The sequence below is a fragment of the Patella vulgata genome, chromosome 6 (genome assembly GCF_932274485.2).
Source record: "Patella vulgata chromosome 6, xgPatVulg1.2, whole genome shotgun sequence".
Classification (NCBI taxonomy): domain Eukaryota; kingdom Metazoa; phylum Mollusca; class Gastropoda; family Patellidae; genus Patella; species Patella vulgata.
Window position 1 is genome coordinate 11,695,868 of NC_065884.2, and position 18,059 is coordinate 11,713,926.

General features: G+C 36.8%; 1 protein-coding gene across 5 annotated transcripts in view; it reads right to left on the reverse strand.

Annotated features, from left to right (window-relative positions):
- LOC126825261 (peroxisomal leader peptide-processing protease) overlaps positions 1 to 18,059 on the reverse strand; it is a 20,275-nt gene continuing 2,216 nt past the window's right edge. For 4 of the 5 annotated variants that reach the window (XM_050554844.2, XM_050554842.2, XM_050554845.2 and 1 more), the window contains exons 2-10: positions 15,033 to 15,811; positions 10,327 to 10,490; positions 9,435 to 9,578; positions 8,602 to 8,862; positions 7,434 to 7,555; positions 6,548 to 6,636; positions 5,276 to 5,370; positions 2,098 to 2,175; positions 1 to 971 (exon numbers count right to left, since the gene is read on the reverse strand). In XM_050554844.2, coding sequence (XP_050410801.1) covers positions 940 to 971; positions 2,098 to 2,175; positions 5,276 to 5,370; positions 6,548 to 6,636; positions 7,434 to 7,555; positions 8,602 to 8,862; positions 9,435 to 9,578; positions 10,327 to 10,490; positions 15,033 to 15,805 — 1,758 coding nt within the window. In that variant the 5' untranslated portion in view covers positions 15,806 to 15,811 and the 3' untranslated portion in view covers positions 1 to 939. Of the gene's footprint in view, positions 972 to 2,097; positions 2,176 to 5,275; positions 5,371 to 6,547; positions 6,637 to 7,433; positions 7,556 to 8,601; positions 8,863 to 9,434; positions 9,579 to 10,326; positions 10,491 to 15,032; positions 15,812 to 16,742; positions 17,100 to 18,059 lie in introns of those variants that run through there. The other variant, XM_050554840.2, reaches the window with a different exon arrangement.

Here is an 18,059-nt window from a genome sequence, read left to right on the forward strand (position 1 = left end):
CTGTTACAACCATACCCCTGTGAGGTAAGCTTTGTGTGTACAACAATCTATACACGAGAGCTTGAAGGACTAGCCACTTTCTATGCCAGACTGACGGTCCTGCACCATTTACAAGGTGAAATCAGACTGGGGAATACTGGGGAACATTCGGTCATTTCAGCTCTTCATTTTTCTTTAAATGTCGACAATAAAAGCTACTTGTGAAACCAGAAAGAAATATTTCATTAATAATTATAACAATAAGATTTTATTTTTGGGTCAAATATAGAAATGAGTTTCTGTAACATCATTTGTGAAAACACGTGAATTCATGATACGCTACCATAAATAAAACTTGAACAATGAATGTAATTCTTCCAATTTCGATAAAAAATAAAAACAAAATAAATTAAAGATCCAATTTCTGGCGATTTTTTAGCGACAAGGTTTTACAAGTGGAATAATGAAAGTCTATAATAGGCAGTGTATATGAAAGTCTACAATTGGTTTACATAATGTGGCTCAGTGATTAAAACGCTTGTCCAATAACCAGGAGATGATGGGTTCGATCCTGTATTTGCTTGCGTGCAGGGGTCTTTAGCAGGGGAAGGAAATTGGAGGACCCGGAGAAAACCCGAGAGGTTGGAGTGGCGACCATACTCCTTGTCTCGTACAAGCGGGCAATCAAAACCATGCCACTTGACTCAATGACAAACCTTGTGATTTCACGCGCAAATGTTAACCTTTTCGACCAAACAACCCCCAATGAAGAATAGGAGAACCCTATTTTATTTTTCTATAACATATACTTCCTGTTACATATTTGTTTTTCTCATAAATCCATTGCACCATTAGAATATAATCAGTTCTAAATAAGATCAATGACAGTTTTATTCTAACACTGTTGAAATCATTTGAGGTGGAATGTTGAGAACATTGTAGTCTACTGTCCACCTATTATCATAATTTACTGCTAGCAACAATTTGAGGAGCTGAAATGAAAGAAAAAAATTTATAAAAATAATTAGTACCAGAATAATAGTAATAGTGCTCGAAGACATTGTTTTGGCTGTATAGTTATTCTATACTTTCCAGTCTGGTGTAGTGCCTGGCAATGAGAGAGAGAGAGAGAGAGAGAGAGAGAGAGAGAGAGAGAGAGAGAGAGAGACTAGTCAATTCTCAATTCGGAACCAACCTATGGTTCAATTTTATTGCAATAATGTAGTGGTTTTTAGAAGTGGGAAGAATCTGGCAGACCCGGAGAAAACCCACAAGGTTCGACAGGCAACCCTACTCCTTGTAACGTACAAGCGGGAATCGAATCCACAACAGTTGACTCAATGACAGACCTTTTGATCCAACGAGCATGTATTAAAGTAGCTAAGTCTGTAACTCAATATCATCAAAAATCTTCGACATTGAAAACACGAATTTTTTTGCAATTTAAATCAGCATTGGTGTTGTGATCTTACCTGGAAAAGATTGGCTTCTGATATCCAATATTTAAGACAAAATAAACATTTTACTATTGGTACACGAATCGTGTACCATAATGCGTTTCAGCGCCATTTGTAACAAGGTGCTCAAAGAATGGGGCTAGACATATTCCACAAGTCATGTCAAACGGTGATATCATATTCGTATTTGGAGAGCATGTGCAATAAATAATATCGGTGTTGACTGGAATAACCAGACGCTAGAAACTGACTTGCGGTTGAGACTTCTGGCGTATTTCGCCGAACATAACTGGTGACAATTCACAGTAAAACGGACACGATTGAATGTAAAACAGTTTATATAAATTCATATTACATTATTATATGTGTTGCGACCCATTTGTGCCAATTTCTAGGTCCAAAATATTAGCGATTTAGTTCCTTTAACTATTCGGCCACCAAACCCCGCCCCCTGACAAGGAAAAGTGTCTATGGCCTGGAATAGGATAAAAAATCCTGTGTATACAATTGGCCAAAACTTAATGTTCCCCCGATTGTTGGGCATGGAAAAAAAGAATAGGCCATTGCACTGCATCCATGCAAAATTTTCCCCTAAGCACACTGCAGAACGTCTTCCCTTCTTCATCAGCCTAGTCAGTGCAATAATGAAAAAAAAAGGTACCTGGTTTACTTGTCTTTAAAGACCATAAATCATTAACAGTTTTATTGGTTATATGGAGTTGTTTTAGAATATCTACATCTGAAAGTAAATAGGAAAATATTTTAACTTTAAGTTTATATGAAGAACTAGTGGATGAACTGGCACTGCTCAGGTTGAAAGTAGCAAAACTCTGAAAACGGAAGCAGGAGGCCAATGCCAGCTAGCCTATGTTAATCCATGGTCCGAGCTATCCCAGTACATCAAATTTCAGCTTCAGGACAACCGAAGTGCGAGCGCCAACCCTGAACTAACAGACAAACGACAGTCACAGATATTCTTGCTTGAAAACGACTTCGAAATGTCACCTAAATAAATCAGTAATTGTTCTTCCATAAGTATGTGTTATAGTTTATTGCTCTATCCAGATACTAAATGCCTCTAAAAGATTAAATATATTCTGTTCCCTATATAAATGCCTTTTCCTGGAATGTTCTCAAATTTAAACAACATATTTGCCTGGTGCACGTTATCAGAAAGCAAAGAATGAATCACAGGTTTTCTGTACAGTGGCACATTTAAGTAAATATTTGATAATTTTGGGGTTTAGATACTAAGTAACCATATGTATAGATATATTATAGAGAATAGGAAATATACCTCCATTGTCTCTTACTAGAACAAGTTGGTTATGATGGGGGGGGGGGCTGAGGGGGCGACACTTCTTGGGGGGCAGCAAGTTATCTCAGTGCATACCAGAAATATTAATTTTGTAAGCATATTCTTAATAAAAAAGTACAATTTCATATTTTTAAGTTATATTTTTAAAATGTATTAAAATAAAGCCCTAAAATAGATGGTATCTATAAACAGTCCTACCTTGTTAAAGAATAATCCTATTAATCCTATAATTCACTATTGCCAGTTGAGAAATTGGCAAAAATATCATTTTCAACTTCAAATTCAAACATTTGAAGATAGCTATTCCATGGTGGGGAATAGGAAAACAAGGGAGGTAATTGTGTTATTATTTCCGGTGTGAAGATTTTTAAGTGTGAGAAAGATAACCTATGATCGTATATTAGTGAGTTGACAACCCATTGACCAAAAGACATAGAAATAATTATGTTTTGACTTTGTAAATGTAACTTTAATAAAAAATTGAATTTTAAAGTGCACATAAGATGGATCTGGAAAGTTTGGGATACATGTAGCCAATGGTTACTATATCCACTTTACGGCAAGTTCATGCCAATATGGTTGAAATTAATTCAGTTATCTTCACTCAAAGTCGTAAAAATAGACCTTCTGTCAAAACGACTTTGCCAATTATCGAAAACACTCTTAATCCCCTCAGACGCCAGTGACGTCACAGTGACCTAATGCATATTCGGAATGTTTATTCCTTAATTACCTATATACAGCCGGCGTGTGTATTCTTTAACGCCTGAAGGATTCCTTAATCCCCCTAATTAAATAAATTGTTTTGTAATTCATTTTAATTTAAGATCCAATTTAGAGTGCCTGCAACTTTTAAACTTTGAAGTCTTGAACTCTTCTTAATTTTTTACAATATGGAACTTATTGGACGAACACTTTTAATATCTAAATACTATACGGGTCCAGCTATGTGGTTTTTACTGCGAGCACTTCGCTTTTCCACATAAATTGTAGTGTCGTTAATATCTGTCATTAATTAATCAATCCGACTATAAAAGTTATACAGGCATGGGTCATAAACTAATTTACACGTTGGTGTTAGCAGTGAGTGTTAGTGGGATTAAGAATGTTGATTAGGTAATTATCTTTTTTTACGCCGGCCAGATCAAAGACATCACTCTAAGTGGAACGTGTGTGTAATACCTCACGAACGAACTAATGGTAAAATCATACACACACACATTAATTGTATAAAATAATTAAGTTTTACTAATAAGTTGTTTAAAATTACTATATACCCAATAATTATTGCTCACCGGTGTTTTTGTAATCAAGTAGCCTCGTATTATTTGTTGATTGCCGTTTAAACAACATTTAATTGATGGATGGATTAACGTTTTTGATACGATTAGGTTATAATGTCTAACTTCGGTTATCTTCTTTATAATAAAAATTTAATCACTTATCAAACGGCACCAGGAACTTCACGAATGATCCCGTGCAATTTTCGCGGCGAAGTTTAACCTCATTTACTACACCCGTAGTACATGGAACGGTACATATTGATAATAAGATACCAAGCGTTGATTGGCAGAGAAATGAGTGCGATCTATTGTACATGTTATGCATAGTCATCGGAAAATTCCAAATTCACTGTAGTTGTTCTTTATGTATAGAAATGGTTATTATTATTATATATAGCTAATAATGAATATATCGACAAATGACTGGCACCATTTGTATTCCTGTACTTAAGTTTGGGATTTCAAGTATTACGGGGTTATCCAAATTACCGGTAAATCCGCTAATTTCTTGAGTCATCTTCATTTGACACGTGGCCTATTTAAACAAAGGCAGCTTAAATTGATCTACGGAATGATACGGCATTTTAAATTCACTCTAAAATATTCCAATGACAATTAATGTCTAATCTATACCAATGAAAGACGATAATTCAGTGATTATGATTAGGCCAGTCACGTGGTAATTGGACCGTCAATAGACGCTTGTCAACTTGCCGTGTGTATTGATAGTGCTATATTGTACATACAGTGAGATATTGTATAGATAATGTATATCCTATGTGTAGTGCCTGTGACGTCACCAGCCAATCAACCGGATTAAGGTCGTAATTGAAAAATCGAAAAGCGTTTTGGCGTGTCGGATACTTAAACGTTAACAGCAGACTTAATTTTAATCAGATTCGTGTGAACTTGCTGTAAAGTTGATATAGTAACCATGGGCTATACATACATGCAATTTAGATTTTTGATCTTACATGGTCTTTAACATCTCTTTAATCATAAAAAGCAACTAAGCACAGGCACAGAACAAACCAGTTACAGTATGCAAGAGGGGGTGGGGCACATAGGCTTGTGAGAGCCCTGAATAAGAATAATTACTGTTCGCAAGATCCTATTGGATTCAGACCACTTAATCAACGAAACTGCTGTAAGTGCTTTTTTTTGTGCATGTATGACTTATCAAAGCCTCCCAAATATATTGTTTTATTTTTAAAATAAATGATAAGATGTTTACATACCTTGACTATGTATAAATGATGATATAACTGACCATATTGTAATGGCTGGTATAACCATACTAACATGTGGAAAACAAGCTCCACTTTCTGTATCTCTGTTTAAAATATATAAAAATATTTCTAGACAATCAGGGGGGTTGGATGGCTGAATGATTATCATAAGGTCTGTCATTGAGTCAACAGGCGTGATTTCTATTCCCCGGTTGTACGTGACAAGGAGTAGGGTCGCCTGTCCAACCTTGTGGGTTTTCTCCGGGTTCTCCAGTTTACTCCCACTGCTAAAGACCCCTACGCGCAAGCGAATTATGGAAATAAAATTGAACCATATGTTAGTCCCAAAATGACCTAGTTTGTGTCGAGTGGACCTTAAACCCCATTTCTCTCTCTCTCTCCAGTTGTACGTGACAAGGAGTAGGGTCGCCTGGCCAACCTTGTGGGTTTTCTCCGGGTTCTCCGGTTTACTCACACTGCTAAAGACCCCTATGCGCAAGCGAATTATTGAAATAAAATTGAACCATGTGTAAGTGCCGAAAAGACCTAAATTGTGTCGAGTGGACGTTAAACCCCATTTCTCTATCTGTCACTAACTAGACAATCAAGAAAAACTGTAGAACAAAACACAGACAGAATAAACAAAACATCAAAAAAAAGAAATGGAAAGAACAAAACCATTTTTAACATATGGCCCATATGAGATCGGCTAGTCCCCCAGTGAGAATGAACTAAACCGTCTCTTGGAAGCAGAAGTAATGTCTCAACTATTGCATGACTTTACAACACACAGATCTCTATAAAAGAGCTTTACTCAGTGGTCACCTCATGGGTTTCCTACCACTGCTAAAGACCTCTACGTGCAAACGAATTATTAAATGAAAATTGAACCACATGTTAATCACAAAATGACCTACTAGTTTGTGACGAGTGAACTGAACCGTACTGCCTGTCTCATTAGTCAATTTTCTTAGATCCTTACAGGCCTCTATAAATTTATAAGAAAATGCAGATTTCCCCTGAAATATTAAGGTAATTGACAAGATACCGGTCCTTTCCATTTAAGGTCAAACCTCGTAAGTTTTCTCCGGGTCCTCCGGTTTCCTCCCACTGCTAAAGACCCCTACGCGCAAGCGAATTATTGAAATAAAATTAAACCATGTTTTAGTCCCAAAATGACCTAGTTTGTGTCGAGTGAAAGTTAAACCCCATTTCTCTCTCTCTCTCTCCATTTAAGCTATAAGCATCTGTCTACTTTGTATGAACATCTAAAACTCTTACTTGGTATTACTAGCAATAACTCCTACTAATCTTCCATCTTCATTAACTAATGCCCCACCACTAGCTCCTGGGTGAACGGCACATGTTGTCTATAATATAAAACATTTATAATACATTAACTAACACCCCACCACTAGATCCTGGGTGAACATTAACTAACACCCCACGACTAGATCCTGGGTGAACATTAATTAACACCCCACCACTAGATCCTGGGTGAACATTAATTAACACCCCACCACTAGATCCTGGGTGAAGAATAACTAACGTCCCACCACTAGACCCTGGGTGAACATTAACTAACTTCCCACCACTAGACCCTGGGTGAACATAAACTAACACCCCACCACTAGATCCTGGATGAACATTAACTAACGTCCCACCACTAGATCCTGGGTGAACATTGTCTATAATATAAAACATTTATAAAACATTAATTATTTAAATGATCTAATCATCATTTGAGTGATTTTCAATCCCTGACAAACTACCATATTGTGACAGTTAAGTCTCTAAAATGAATATCAGTCCATTTATGTTAAATATTTATCCAAATGGGGTAAATAGCATTTACGATGATTGACAGAAAATAGCTAACTCTCATGTGGTGTTTTTGTATTATAGTCTATTTTTGTTACATTATTGTTATTACGTATATTACATGTGGTGTTTTTGTATTATAGTCTATTTTTGTTACATTATTGTTATTACGTGTATTACATATATTATTTTTCCCTGTCATCTATTCAATTTCATATTGAGGGCATAATTCTCTGTCGTCATTTTAGTGTGGGTTAAGCTGATATTGTTCTAAAACCGGCCAGAGTTCATAGAAGAAGCAAGTCCACAAAGAAACCATTTGTAACTTATTATAGTATATTCTGACCTGTATCATAACTGGAACATTATTGACCTTAATCACCTTGGAGATGATCCCTGAAGTTATAGTAGGTTCAAGGTTAAAATTTTCACCAAATATGGCATGACCAATGGCATAAACCCTTGAACCTGAAAATAAAGCCAAAATAAAAATTATAATGTCTTAAGTCACCTCTCAATATATGATTCATCTCTTTTAAAACTAAGCTTGATAATACTCTTCGAAACGTTGCCCAAATAAATTAAGTAGCTGTTTTTCCATAAGTATGTATTTTTGTGTATTAAACTGAGATAACATTATTCAGTATACCCCAAATATAACACAAGGTACAATTTTATGGATACACAATTACTGAGTTTATTACTATGCAACGTTTTGATGAGGAAACTCTCGTCTTTATCAAGCAAATGATATAAATATCATGATTTTTTGCTGTGGGAGGTAACTGGAGTACCTGGAGTAAACCCACAAGGTTGAGAAGGCGCCCCTATCTCCAAGCCACATACGCTCACACCAGGGATCGTAACCACGACCGCAAACCAGAGGTGACCAGCCAGCTAAAGCCCGACACTCTAGACTACTAGGCCATCCCACACACCCATATACAAATGTGATGAATGGTAATACATGTATATACAGAATATGCAACAAAAATAACAATGAAATGCAATTCAAACTTAACATCTTTGATTAGGGGGTCATTTACAAATAAACCAACACAGAGGAGGAAACCCTTGTAGGTAATAAGAGGTGGGTGGGGATACTATTGATTCATAAGATTAATATAGGTAAACAGTTATACCTGGCCAGTGACACTAACACCTTCTTCTTTCCAAAAATATACAAAAAATTTCTGGACCCTGTGAAACATATTGGACCAACAGATCCTGGTATTGGTTTTCTAGACTCTCTTACTGGAAATGCTTTTAGATGTACCTGACAAAATGTCAGGCACTAATTAAATAGTACCTGACATTTTCAACTTAGTGCCGGACATGTATTAATAATATCAGAAAAAAAGACATATCAGTGCCGGACAAGCACCAGAGGTTTTGTGCCTGACAAAGCCTGAATCTGTGCCTGACATTGTCAGTGACAGGTGCCTTATTTCCAGGCTTGGTAATAATCATATCTGAAACAAATTCTGTTTATGATGCATGTATATGGAACTGACCTTCAATAGGTTTAACAGGAAGTGTGTGATTTGACCTTTGGCCTGTTCTACTTGTAGATGTTGACCTCTGACCTGTTGTACCTGTCGATATAGATCTTTGACCTGTAGATGGTGACTTTTGACCTGTTCTACCAGTGGCTGATGACCTTTGACCCGTTGTACCTGTAGATAACAGGGCGATATCAAACTGTACAGGAGGATCATGATGATATAAAATATGACTGTTAACAAACGATTTATTTCCATTTTCTCTGATACTAACTGAAACAAATAAAAGATATATTTTGTATTTCTGTGTAATTTTTCAATACGTATAATTTAGCCAGGGCAGTGGTAGTTTAAACCAGCCACTCAGTCCAGAACTATGACCTGTGTCAACTTCGCCTTAGCCATGACAGATCGCCCTGTTCCAATAATTTTCCAACCATAACAGATCGCTCTGTCCTATTCCTTTTCCGTCCATAAGCAGTGGGGGAAGAAGCCTTTCTGTAAAGGAGTTAATCCATACCTTGAATTATGCTCGCCACCATATAAATTTCAAATTTCACCTTCATCTTTACATAATTGTTCTGAGAACAGTGGGACAGATAGTGTAAATTAATATCAGTATTTCTGTGTAATTTTGCTATGTATACAAATGGATAATTTATCCAGGTCTGTGGCAGTTTAAACCAGGTGTAAATTGACCTACCTGTATGACTGTGACTAGGTTTAACGACATGACTCCAGGTATATAGTTGGTTGAAGGGGTATGATATCCTACCTGTATAACTAGGTTTAATGACACAACTATAGGTAAGTATATAGGTGGTTGAAGGTGAATGATATCCTACCTGGATGACTATGACTAGGTTTAACGACATGACTACAGGTAAGTATATAGGTAGTTGATGGTGTATAGTTTATTATAACACCTGATCCCCAGGTATCACCAACCTTCACCATCACAATATTATTATACATACTCAAACAGCCATCTGAAAAATAACACCACGAAATCTTTGATTCTATTCGGTAAAATCATTTTCCATAAAACCATTGTTTATATGAATAGCTCCAAGGTAATGTAACAAATCGAATGAAAATTAATAACTGCACAGACTCAATGAAAGTATTTTTTAAACATACATTATGCAAGAGCTAAATCTGTCTATTGCAGGTCTTTCTTTGGGCCTTAATGTTATTTAAATTATTAATTAGACATTTATTAACATGACAAGACAAGACAATGCCATCGGATGGCTCCGATTTGATGTAGATTAGAACGGTTCAACCATTTAATGATTAAATGTAAAAATGGAAAAGCGAGTAGGCCATAGTGCTGTTGTTCGGGCAAAATATCCCTCATAGCACACTGCATGACGTATGTCCCTCTTCATTAGCCTGGGGGGTTGGATGGCCAAATGGTTAGCACGTGCGCGCTGTATCATAAGGCCTGTCATTGAGTCAACTGGTGTGGTTTCGAATCCCCGGTTGTACGTAACAATGAGTAGGGTTGCCTGTCCAACCTCCTGGGTTTTACTCCGGGTCCTCCGGTTTCCTCACACTGCTAAAGACCCCTACGTGCAAGCGAATTACTGAAATAAAATTAAACCATATGTTAGTCTCGAAATGACCTAGTTTGTGTCAAGTGGACGTTAAACCACATTTCCCTCTTTCTCTTCATTAGCCCAGTGTCGGAGCAGACCAGTAGGATGTTAAACCCAATTTCAATTCCTAACCAACCTGTTCTAGTAGTAGTAGTAGACGATGGAGGTATATTTTCTATTCTCTGTAATCTATCTATAAACATGGCTGATATTACGTCTTTAATAGAACAGACAATAGATAAACCTATCCATTCATTATTCTTCCAGCATAACGATGCTACAACAATACCACATAATTTCCTGAAACAACAACATAATCATGTTACATTTACAATAATACCACCACATAATCTTAACAGAACACAATTTTTATGGGAAACAATCACTGGGAAACAATAAAACCCGTGATTGTTTCCCATAAAAATTGTGTTCTGTTAATGTGTTTTCCAATCGCCAAATAATAATAATAATAATAATAAGGATTCTTATATTGCACTAAACTCCAGAACAAAGTGTCTGCTCAAAGCGCTAACAAAACTAAGTTCATCTGTATGAAGTATTAAACAGGTATGTCTTTAAACGTGACTTAAATGTTGTTAGTGACGGGGCAGATTTGAGAGAAACGGGTGGTGAATTCCACTTATTTGCAGCTGCAACTTCCAAGGACTTGAATCCAAATGATTTCAATTTCCATGTAGGCACAACTAAGTTAAGTTGAGACTGAGATCTAAGATTTCTTGGTGGTTGGTAAAGTCTGAAAATATCATTCAAGTATGCGGGCCACTTAACATAACCATGTTACATTTACAACAGTACCAGCAAATAATATGTTGAAACAAAAACATAACGATGCTGCATTTATAACAATACCACATAATCACCTGAAACAATAACTTCATTTCATATAAATATTTAAACGCATTCAGGTTGTGTGAAAAGTTGACAACAAAAACAAGAAATCAATACAAGGAAGGCGAGAATGGCAACAGCAACCACATCTACTTCATTCTTCGAGAATAGATCTCTGTCCTAAAAGGCTGTCATATCCAAAAATTAGTATTCTTTTTTGTAATGTGTTTCTACTTTGTTTCATATTTGTCATACACACAGACTAAATAAACTTTTTCAATTTTATTAAATGGAAACAGAATAAATATGGTACTCAGCAAAATTCTCGAAGTATACTTAGTGTTATCGATTAAAATCAATGATTTAGGACTTAAAATGTCGTTCAACTAGCTTAGTGTCTGTTTTCAAGCAGAGCTAATTGTAGACAGACAGCCTAAGTTTAGTATGCAGCAACCATTCAATGTTCAGGCCATAAAAAAACTGGTTCTCACATAATCCTACGTTACTTTAAATGGGTTGCATGACATGTTTTTATTTTCAAAAATAAAAAATAAATAAAGTCTCGTTGATTATCGCACATATATATTGTACCCAAGTTACAGGAAGTAAATATATAAAAAAATTTGAACGAATCGTTAGACTCAAGTACACAACCCTAATAAATATTGAAATGAAATGAAATAAAATGAAATGGGGTTTAGCGTCCTATTGTTCTGCTCCGACTGGGCTAATGAAGACGGGCAAACACCATACAGCATGCAAAAATCGCAAAAAGTGCCAAGATGGGGGGTCGGAAGTTTTTGATCAAACTTATGGTATGACACCCCCTAGGGGCAAGAGGTAACATGCTGAAGTGGTTACAGTGGTCGCTCTAAAGGACTGTACAGGAATTATTCATTTTATGGGTAAAATTGCGGTTTTCACATGTGTATTTATCACCTTTTTTAAGCACAGACTGCATTCTATGGTGGAATAGCAACCTTCTAATTTTGATCCTGTCTGATAAAGCGGGAGGTCAACTTCTACCCCAGCACTAATTTGAAAAAAAAAAAATCAGTACATACTAATTTTGTGTGGACTTGTTTTAGGGTACCATATTGCAGAAAAAGATACACTGTAACATTTTCTTTCACGGATGCAAGTTGAATTTCTTTGGATGGTTTGAAGTGCTAAGCACATAGTATCCATAGGTGTAAAAAAAATGACCGGAATGCAACATACTTAAAATATACAGCTTATTGAATAGTGCTAAAAATAAGCTTTTGTGATACATTTTTTTGCAAATTTAATTAGAGAAATAAAATTTTTGACTTTTATACGTTTTCATCATATCCATAGCCATTATTTGTACCATGTTGTACTCTATATAAGTGTGTATTTGTATTTATTGTATACTAGGTATTGTTGTATTGTCCCTTTAACATATTTGTTGTATTGTCTCTTTAAGATTTCATTTTCGAACAAGTTACCGAAAATGGCCACAAAATGTTTAATTTCAGAGCATGTTTCCACTATTCATTTTGGGACACATCCACTGATAATTTCTACAATACAGAAATGTGGAAGCTTAAATATTAACGGCAACGAAGCCTAATTGCGTCGAAGTGGGTGACATTGAACAGTGTAGTATGGTAGCTACAGCTCTCGGGCACCGTCAGCTGCACCTTCAGGGCCGGATTTAGAATAAGAGAGGCCCTAGGCAAATCCCCTGAACAGGGCCCACGACATGGACCTTGGGGCTCTGGGACAAGCAACTCGGTGAGAGGGTGGGTCGGGGGAAGTCATGCGGTTGGTGGTTCGAATCTCACTTTTAGGTGAATTTTTCATTTTCGTTGGATTATTTTATTTAAAATAATGTCTATTTGACGCCAGATGAGCCATGAACGATTACAGGCCTTTGAAAGTATTTTTTTTCAAGATATTTTTATAAAACAGATACTAATGTATTTTAGGGCTGGTAGTAAACACCATATGAATGAAAAGGAAAATAAATTGTTAGGTTTTTTTTATCTACTACGGTTAATTATCTCCAAAATAGGGAAATTACAGGTTAATTTCATGGGTTATTGTTTCCTTTACCTAGTTTTTGTCAAGTCGATTCCGATAAAATTTTTATTTTTTGTATCAAATGTTGGGAGGTTGCTTGTTCACGTGAGCATAAATTTTTTAAACCCACCCCATGAAAGAAGTAGCTATAGGGCGTCAAACTTTGGGTGAGGAAAAATGGGGAATTTAGACAGGCTTTGATATCCATTCCGTATACAGATCTCGTTCGCCAGAATCGTCTGTAGTTAATATTGTGGTAACAGCACTGAGTCATCGATAAACTGTGTGAGTTTGGTCTTTCTGCTATGTATAGTAAAGGTGTAAGGACTTGCCAAAGTTGGCAATTTCACCATATGAAAAATGTTTTTTCAATTTTCTCATACAGGAATTGAAAGATTTATCTAATATTGCACATTTATGTGTTTTGGGACTATCCCAACTTATAAACCAAATTTGGTCAAAATCTGTGATTGAAGCCTTAGCACCTTCTGTATGGTTTTCTCGCGGACACGCTCTTAATCACTATGAGAACCATATAATTTCAATATGTTCCTCAATATATGTATGTTATGTCTTGTGATAAGGATTATCTTTCATGGATTTCTTCTTACAAGTGACTACCTATAATTGCGCGATTATCCATATTTTAATTCTGTATCGATTATCGATCTTCAAGATTTACCGACGATTATCAGCAACATCGATATATTCTGCCAGCCCGACTGGATAATCATACATTCCTATATAAACAATGATGAGATAAATGATACTGGATAATCATACATTCTTATAAAACAACATGATGAGATAAATGATATTGCATAATCATACATTCCTATATAAACATGATGAGATAAATGATACTGGACAATCATACATTCCTATATAAACAACATGATGGGATAAATGATACTGGATAATCATACATTCCTATATACATGACAACATGAGATAAAAGATACTGGATAATCATACATTCCTATATCAACAACATGATGGGATAAATGTAGTGCACTGATATTTGATGTGTATGAGAAGTGATTTAACCCAGTATAGGATGCCCCATGATAAATAAATATCTCCAAATATCTTGACAATTATGCAACAATATCTATATATATATATCATATATATACCAAGTCTTAAATCACTTTCGAACATTTATAGTCAATAAATAAACGGTCATGTTGTACTTAATAAGGTATGAAAATTTTGGCTGCATGGAGCCATAAAAACACAAATATAAAAACTTTCCTCCTGCTTCAGATTTTTGGTGAGGATTGTTTGAGAATCAGAATATCTTTTGTAACCCAAAAATGTCAAGGTGATTAATGGACATTATGAATAGACTGAGGATATTTTGCTAAATGTACACTTGTAGCGCTGCTGTCCAGGCAAAATTTCCCTCATGGCACAATGTATGGCGTATGCCTATCTTTATCAGTCTTGTTGGTGCAGAACAGAAATGAAATGGGGTTTAACGTCCTACTGTTCTACACCAACTGGGCTAATGAAGACAGGCATAGACCATACAGTGTGGTATGAGGGAAATTTTGCCCGCACAGCGGTGCAACAGTCGACTCTTATATCGAATTCCAATTGCCCAGGGATCTTTTTTAAGTGCATGCCAATGTGTAGATGGGAACTTGGTTTTCTGGCCCATCCAAACGACTAGACAGCTGTTCTTGTCAGGCCCTCTGTCCTGCACCACTGACAAGGGGAAACACGCCGGAAAATACTGATGAACTTTCTCGGCCAACACCGGGATCGAACCTTTGACCTCCAGGTTAGCGAGCCAGCTTCTTACTCACTTAGCCACTATGATTCCCAGTGCAGAACACTTGGACGTTAAACCCCTTTTCATTTCATTTCACTTCTTGGGTCTACTTCAACAAAACCGGATTGAAGGGTAGATAACTGACTACTGTAATTATTTATAATACTTACCTTCCGTTATCGTTGTTTACGTAAACTGGTCCACCCTCTGTTCCTGGTATCATTCTAGCGTCTGTTAAAATCAAACAATTATCTTTACCGTAAACATTACTAACGATTCCACTACTCCACGAATTTATAAAAACATCCGCACTGAGGTTACCAAACGGCGTCGCACAGATATCTAACTTATCACCAATATTAACACAACTGTTGATATACTCCTCGATCACTTTATATTCCACGGGTAAATCATCCACTTTCAGAAGTACAAATTTCTGCATCAGTGTTGTTAGAATTTTTCCGCTGATGTTGTCATTTTTCTTACTGTCCTCCTGATCTTCATCAAGAGATATTTTCTGGTCATACGACCAGTCCGAACCTCCTAATAACCTTTCAAAGGCTTCCGTAAAGTTTGGACACGAAAATATGTGAATTATCTCTGCATTATAATGTTGAACACGACTGGTACTGGTATAATCTGAGCTACATCGAGTTAAAGTCGTTTGTAAATCGTTGAAGGAAACTTTCTTTTGATGTCTGCTGGGTAATTTTTCAAACGTCACTTGACATTTTAGTTTGAAATCACGATTTTCGTAGAAAGATTTTTCTATGTTATTCAATAAATCTGGATACTGAACAACTAATTGCGCCAATATGGTAGCCGTGGTAACTACGATGCCATGTTCAACCATGAAACCACTGGTACTTGCGTCAGTTTTCTTGTTGCCAGCTTGAGTATAAACTGACACGATACATGATGCTGCTGAACAAATATTCTTCATCTTAAACTATAATGAAATAAAATAAAATGGGGTTTAATGTCCTACTGTTCTGCTCCTATACTGGGCTAATGAAGATGGGCATACGCCATACAGTGTGCTATGAGGGAAATTTTGCCCGGGCAGCAGCACTATCGCCTACTCTTATATCGAATTCCAACTGCCAAGGGATCTTTTACGTGCATTCCAATGTTTACACGGGACCTCGGTTTTTCATCTCATCCGAGGGACTAGACAGCTGTCCTTGTCAGGCCCTCCGTCCTGCATCACTGACAAGGGGAAACCACGTCGGAAAATCGGGATCAACTTTCTCGGCCAATGCAGGGATCGAACACTCGACCTCCAGGCTAGCGAGCCAGCGCCTTACCCACCTAGCCACCGTGGCTCCCTCTTAAACTATATATATATATATACATCTGTAATTAACAATAATGAACACTATCAATACATAATTTAACACCACAGAGAAAGAGAGAGGGAGAGTTTAACCACACAACTAGGTCATTTCGGGACCAACATATGGTTCAATTTTATTTCAATAATTTGCTTGCACGTAGGGGTCTTTATCGGTGGTAGGAAACCGGAGGAACCAGAGAAAACCCACGAGGTTGGACAGGTGACCCTACTCCTTGTCATGTACAACAGGGGGAATCGAAACCATGCCAGTTGACTCAATGACAGACCTTATGATAATCATTCGACCATCCAACCCCCCTGATTGTCTAGTATTATTTTTATATATTTTAAACAGATAAAGAAAGTGGGGCATGTTTTCCACATGTTAGTATGGTTATACCAGCCATTACAATATGGTCAGTTATATCATCATTTATACATAGTCAAGGTATGTAAACATCTTATATTATCATTTATTTTAAAATGAAAACAATACATTTGGGAGTGTCTTTGATAAATCAGACATGCACAAAAAAGCACTTACAGACGGAGGACCGGGAGAAAACCCATGAGGTTTGAAAGGCGATGACATCACAGGGATAGAAACAGGATTAACCCAAAGGTGGATTCCCTAGTGGTCTAGGGTGTCATGCTTTGAACTCTAGCTGGCCACTCCCCTCTGGCTTGCAGTCATGGTTTCGAAATGAAATGAAATGAAATGGGGTTTAACGTCCTACTGTTCTGCTCCTAACCTGGGCTAATGAAGATGGGCATACGCCATACAGTGTGCTATGAGGGAAATTTTGCCCGGGCAGCGGCACTACGGCCTACTCTTATATCGAATCCCAACTGCCAAGGGATGTTTTACGTGAACGCCAATGTGTATACGGGACCTCAGTTTTTCGTCCCATCCGAACGACTAGACAGCTGTCCTTGTCAGGCCCTCCATCCTGCATCACTGACAAGGTGAATGAACTTTATCGGCCAATGCAGGGCTCGAACACCTGACCTCCTGATCCACTATGAACCGAGAATGTAACGATTCAATTTTAGGTCTAGCCTTGATCATCATTACTAAAGTCGGTACGATAAAAAACACAGTCTCAACTATCCATTTCATGATTAAATCATGAATGAAAGTTGAGCAGCAAATATGATCCTAATCCAGTAAATATCACACGCTAGCGGTGACATCGAGAGTTGATTATGGTCTGGATAAGTTAATTAATGTCTAAGTAATAATTTAGATAACATTTCAGACCTAAAAAAAGACTGGAAATAGGCAGATTTATCTCTTGCATACTGTATGTTAAAATATATTTCATTTTATTGCTTTATTATTCCTTTATTATGCAATTAAACTAAATTTAGTTGAATAGGCCGAAATTATGACAATGTTACTTGTGTGGGTGTGGTCCCTGTGAGCTCTGAAAACACTAGTTACTACTGGTCTATGGAGTGAAGTTTCCATATAGTTGAATTGTGACCTGTATATTCCAGTTCAATTATTTAATGCCATTGAAACAGTTGACACAACTGGATGGCAAAACCATTGCATAGTCAGGGTATGTTTTATTTTTTCTAGAATCATTTTTATTTATTGATTCCATTTTTCATTTGTGTTAGCATGGGCTTTAGATCATAAGGTCTGTAAATAGAGTCAAGTGGCATGTTTTGATCATGCTTGTATGTGACAAGGAGTAGGGTTGCCGGCCAAACCTCATGGGTTTTCTTTCTCTGATTCCCCCTACCACAGCTAAAGACCCCTTGTACTCGCAAAAGAAATAAAATAGTACCACAGGTTAGTCCTGAAATGACCTGGTTTATGCCCAGTGGAATTAAACCCCATTTCTCTCTCCCA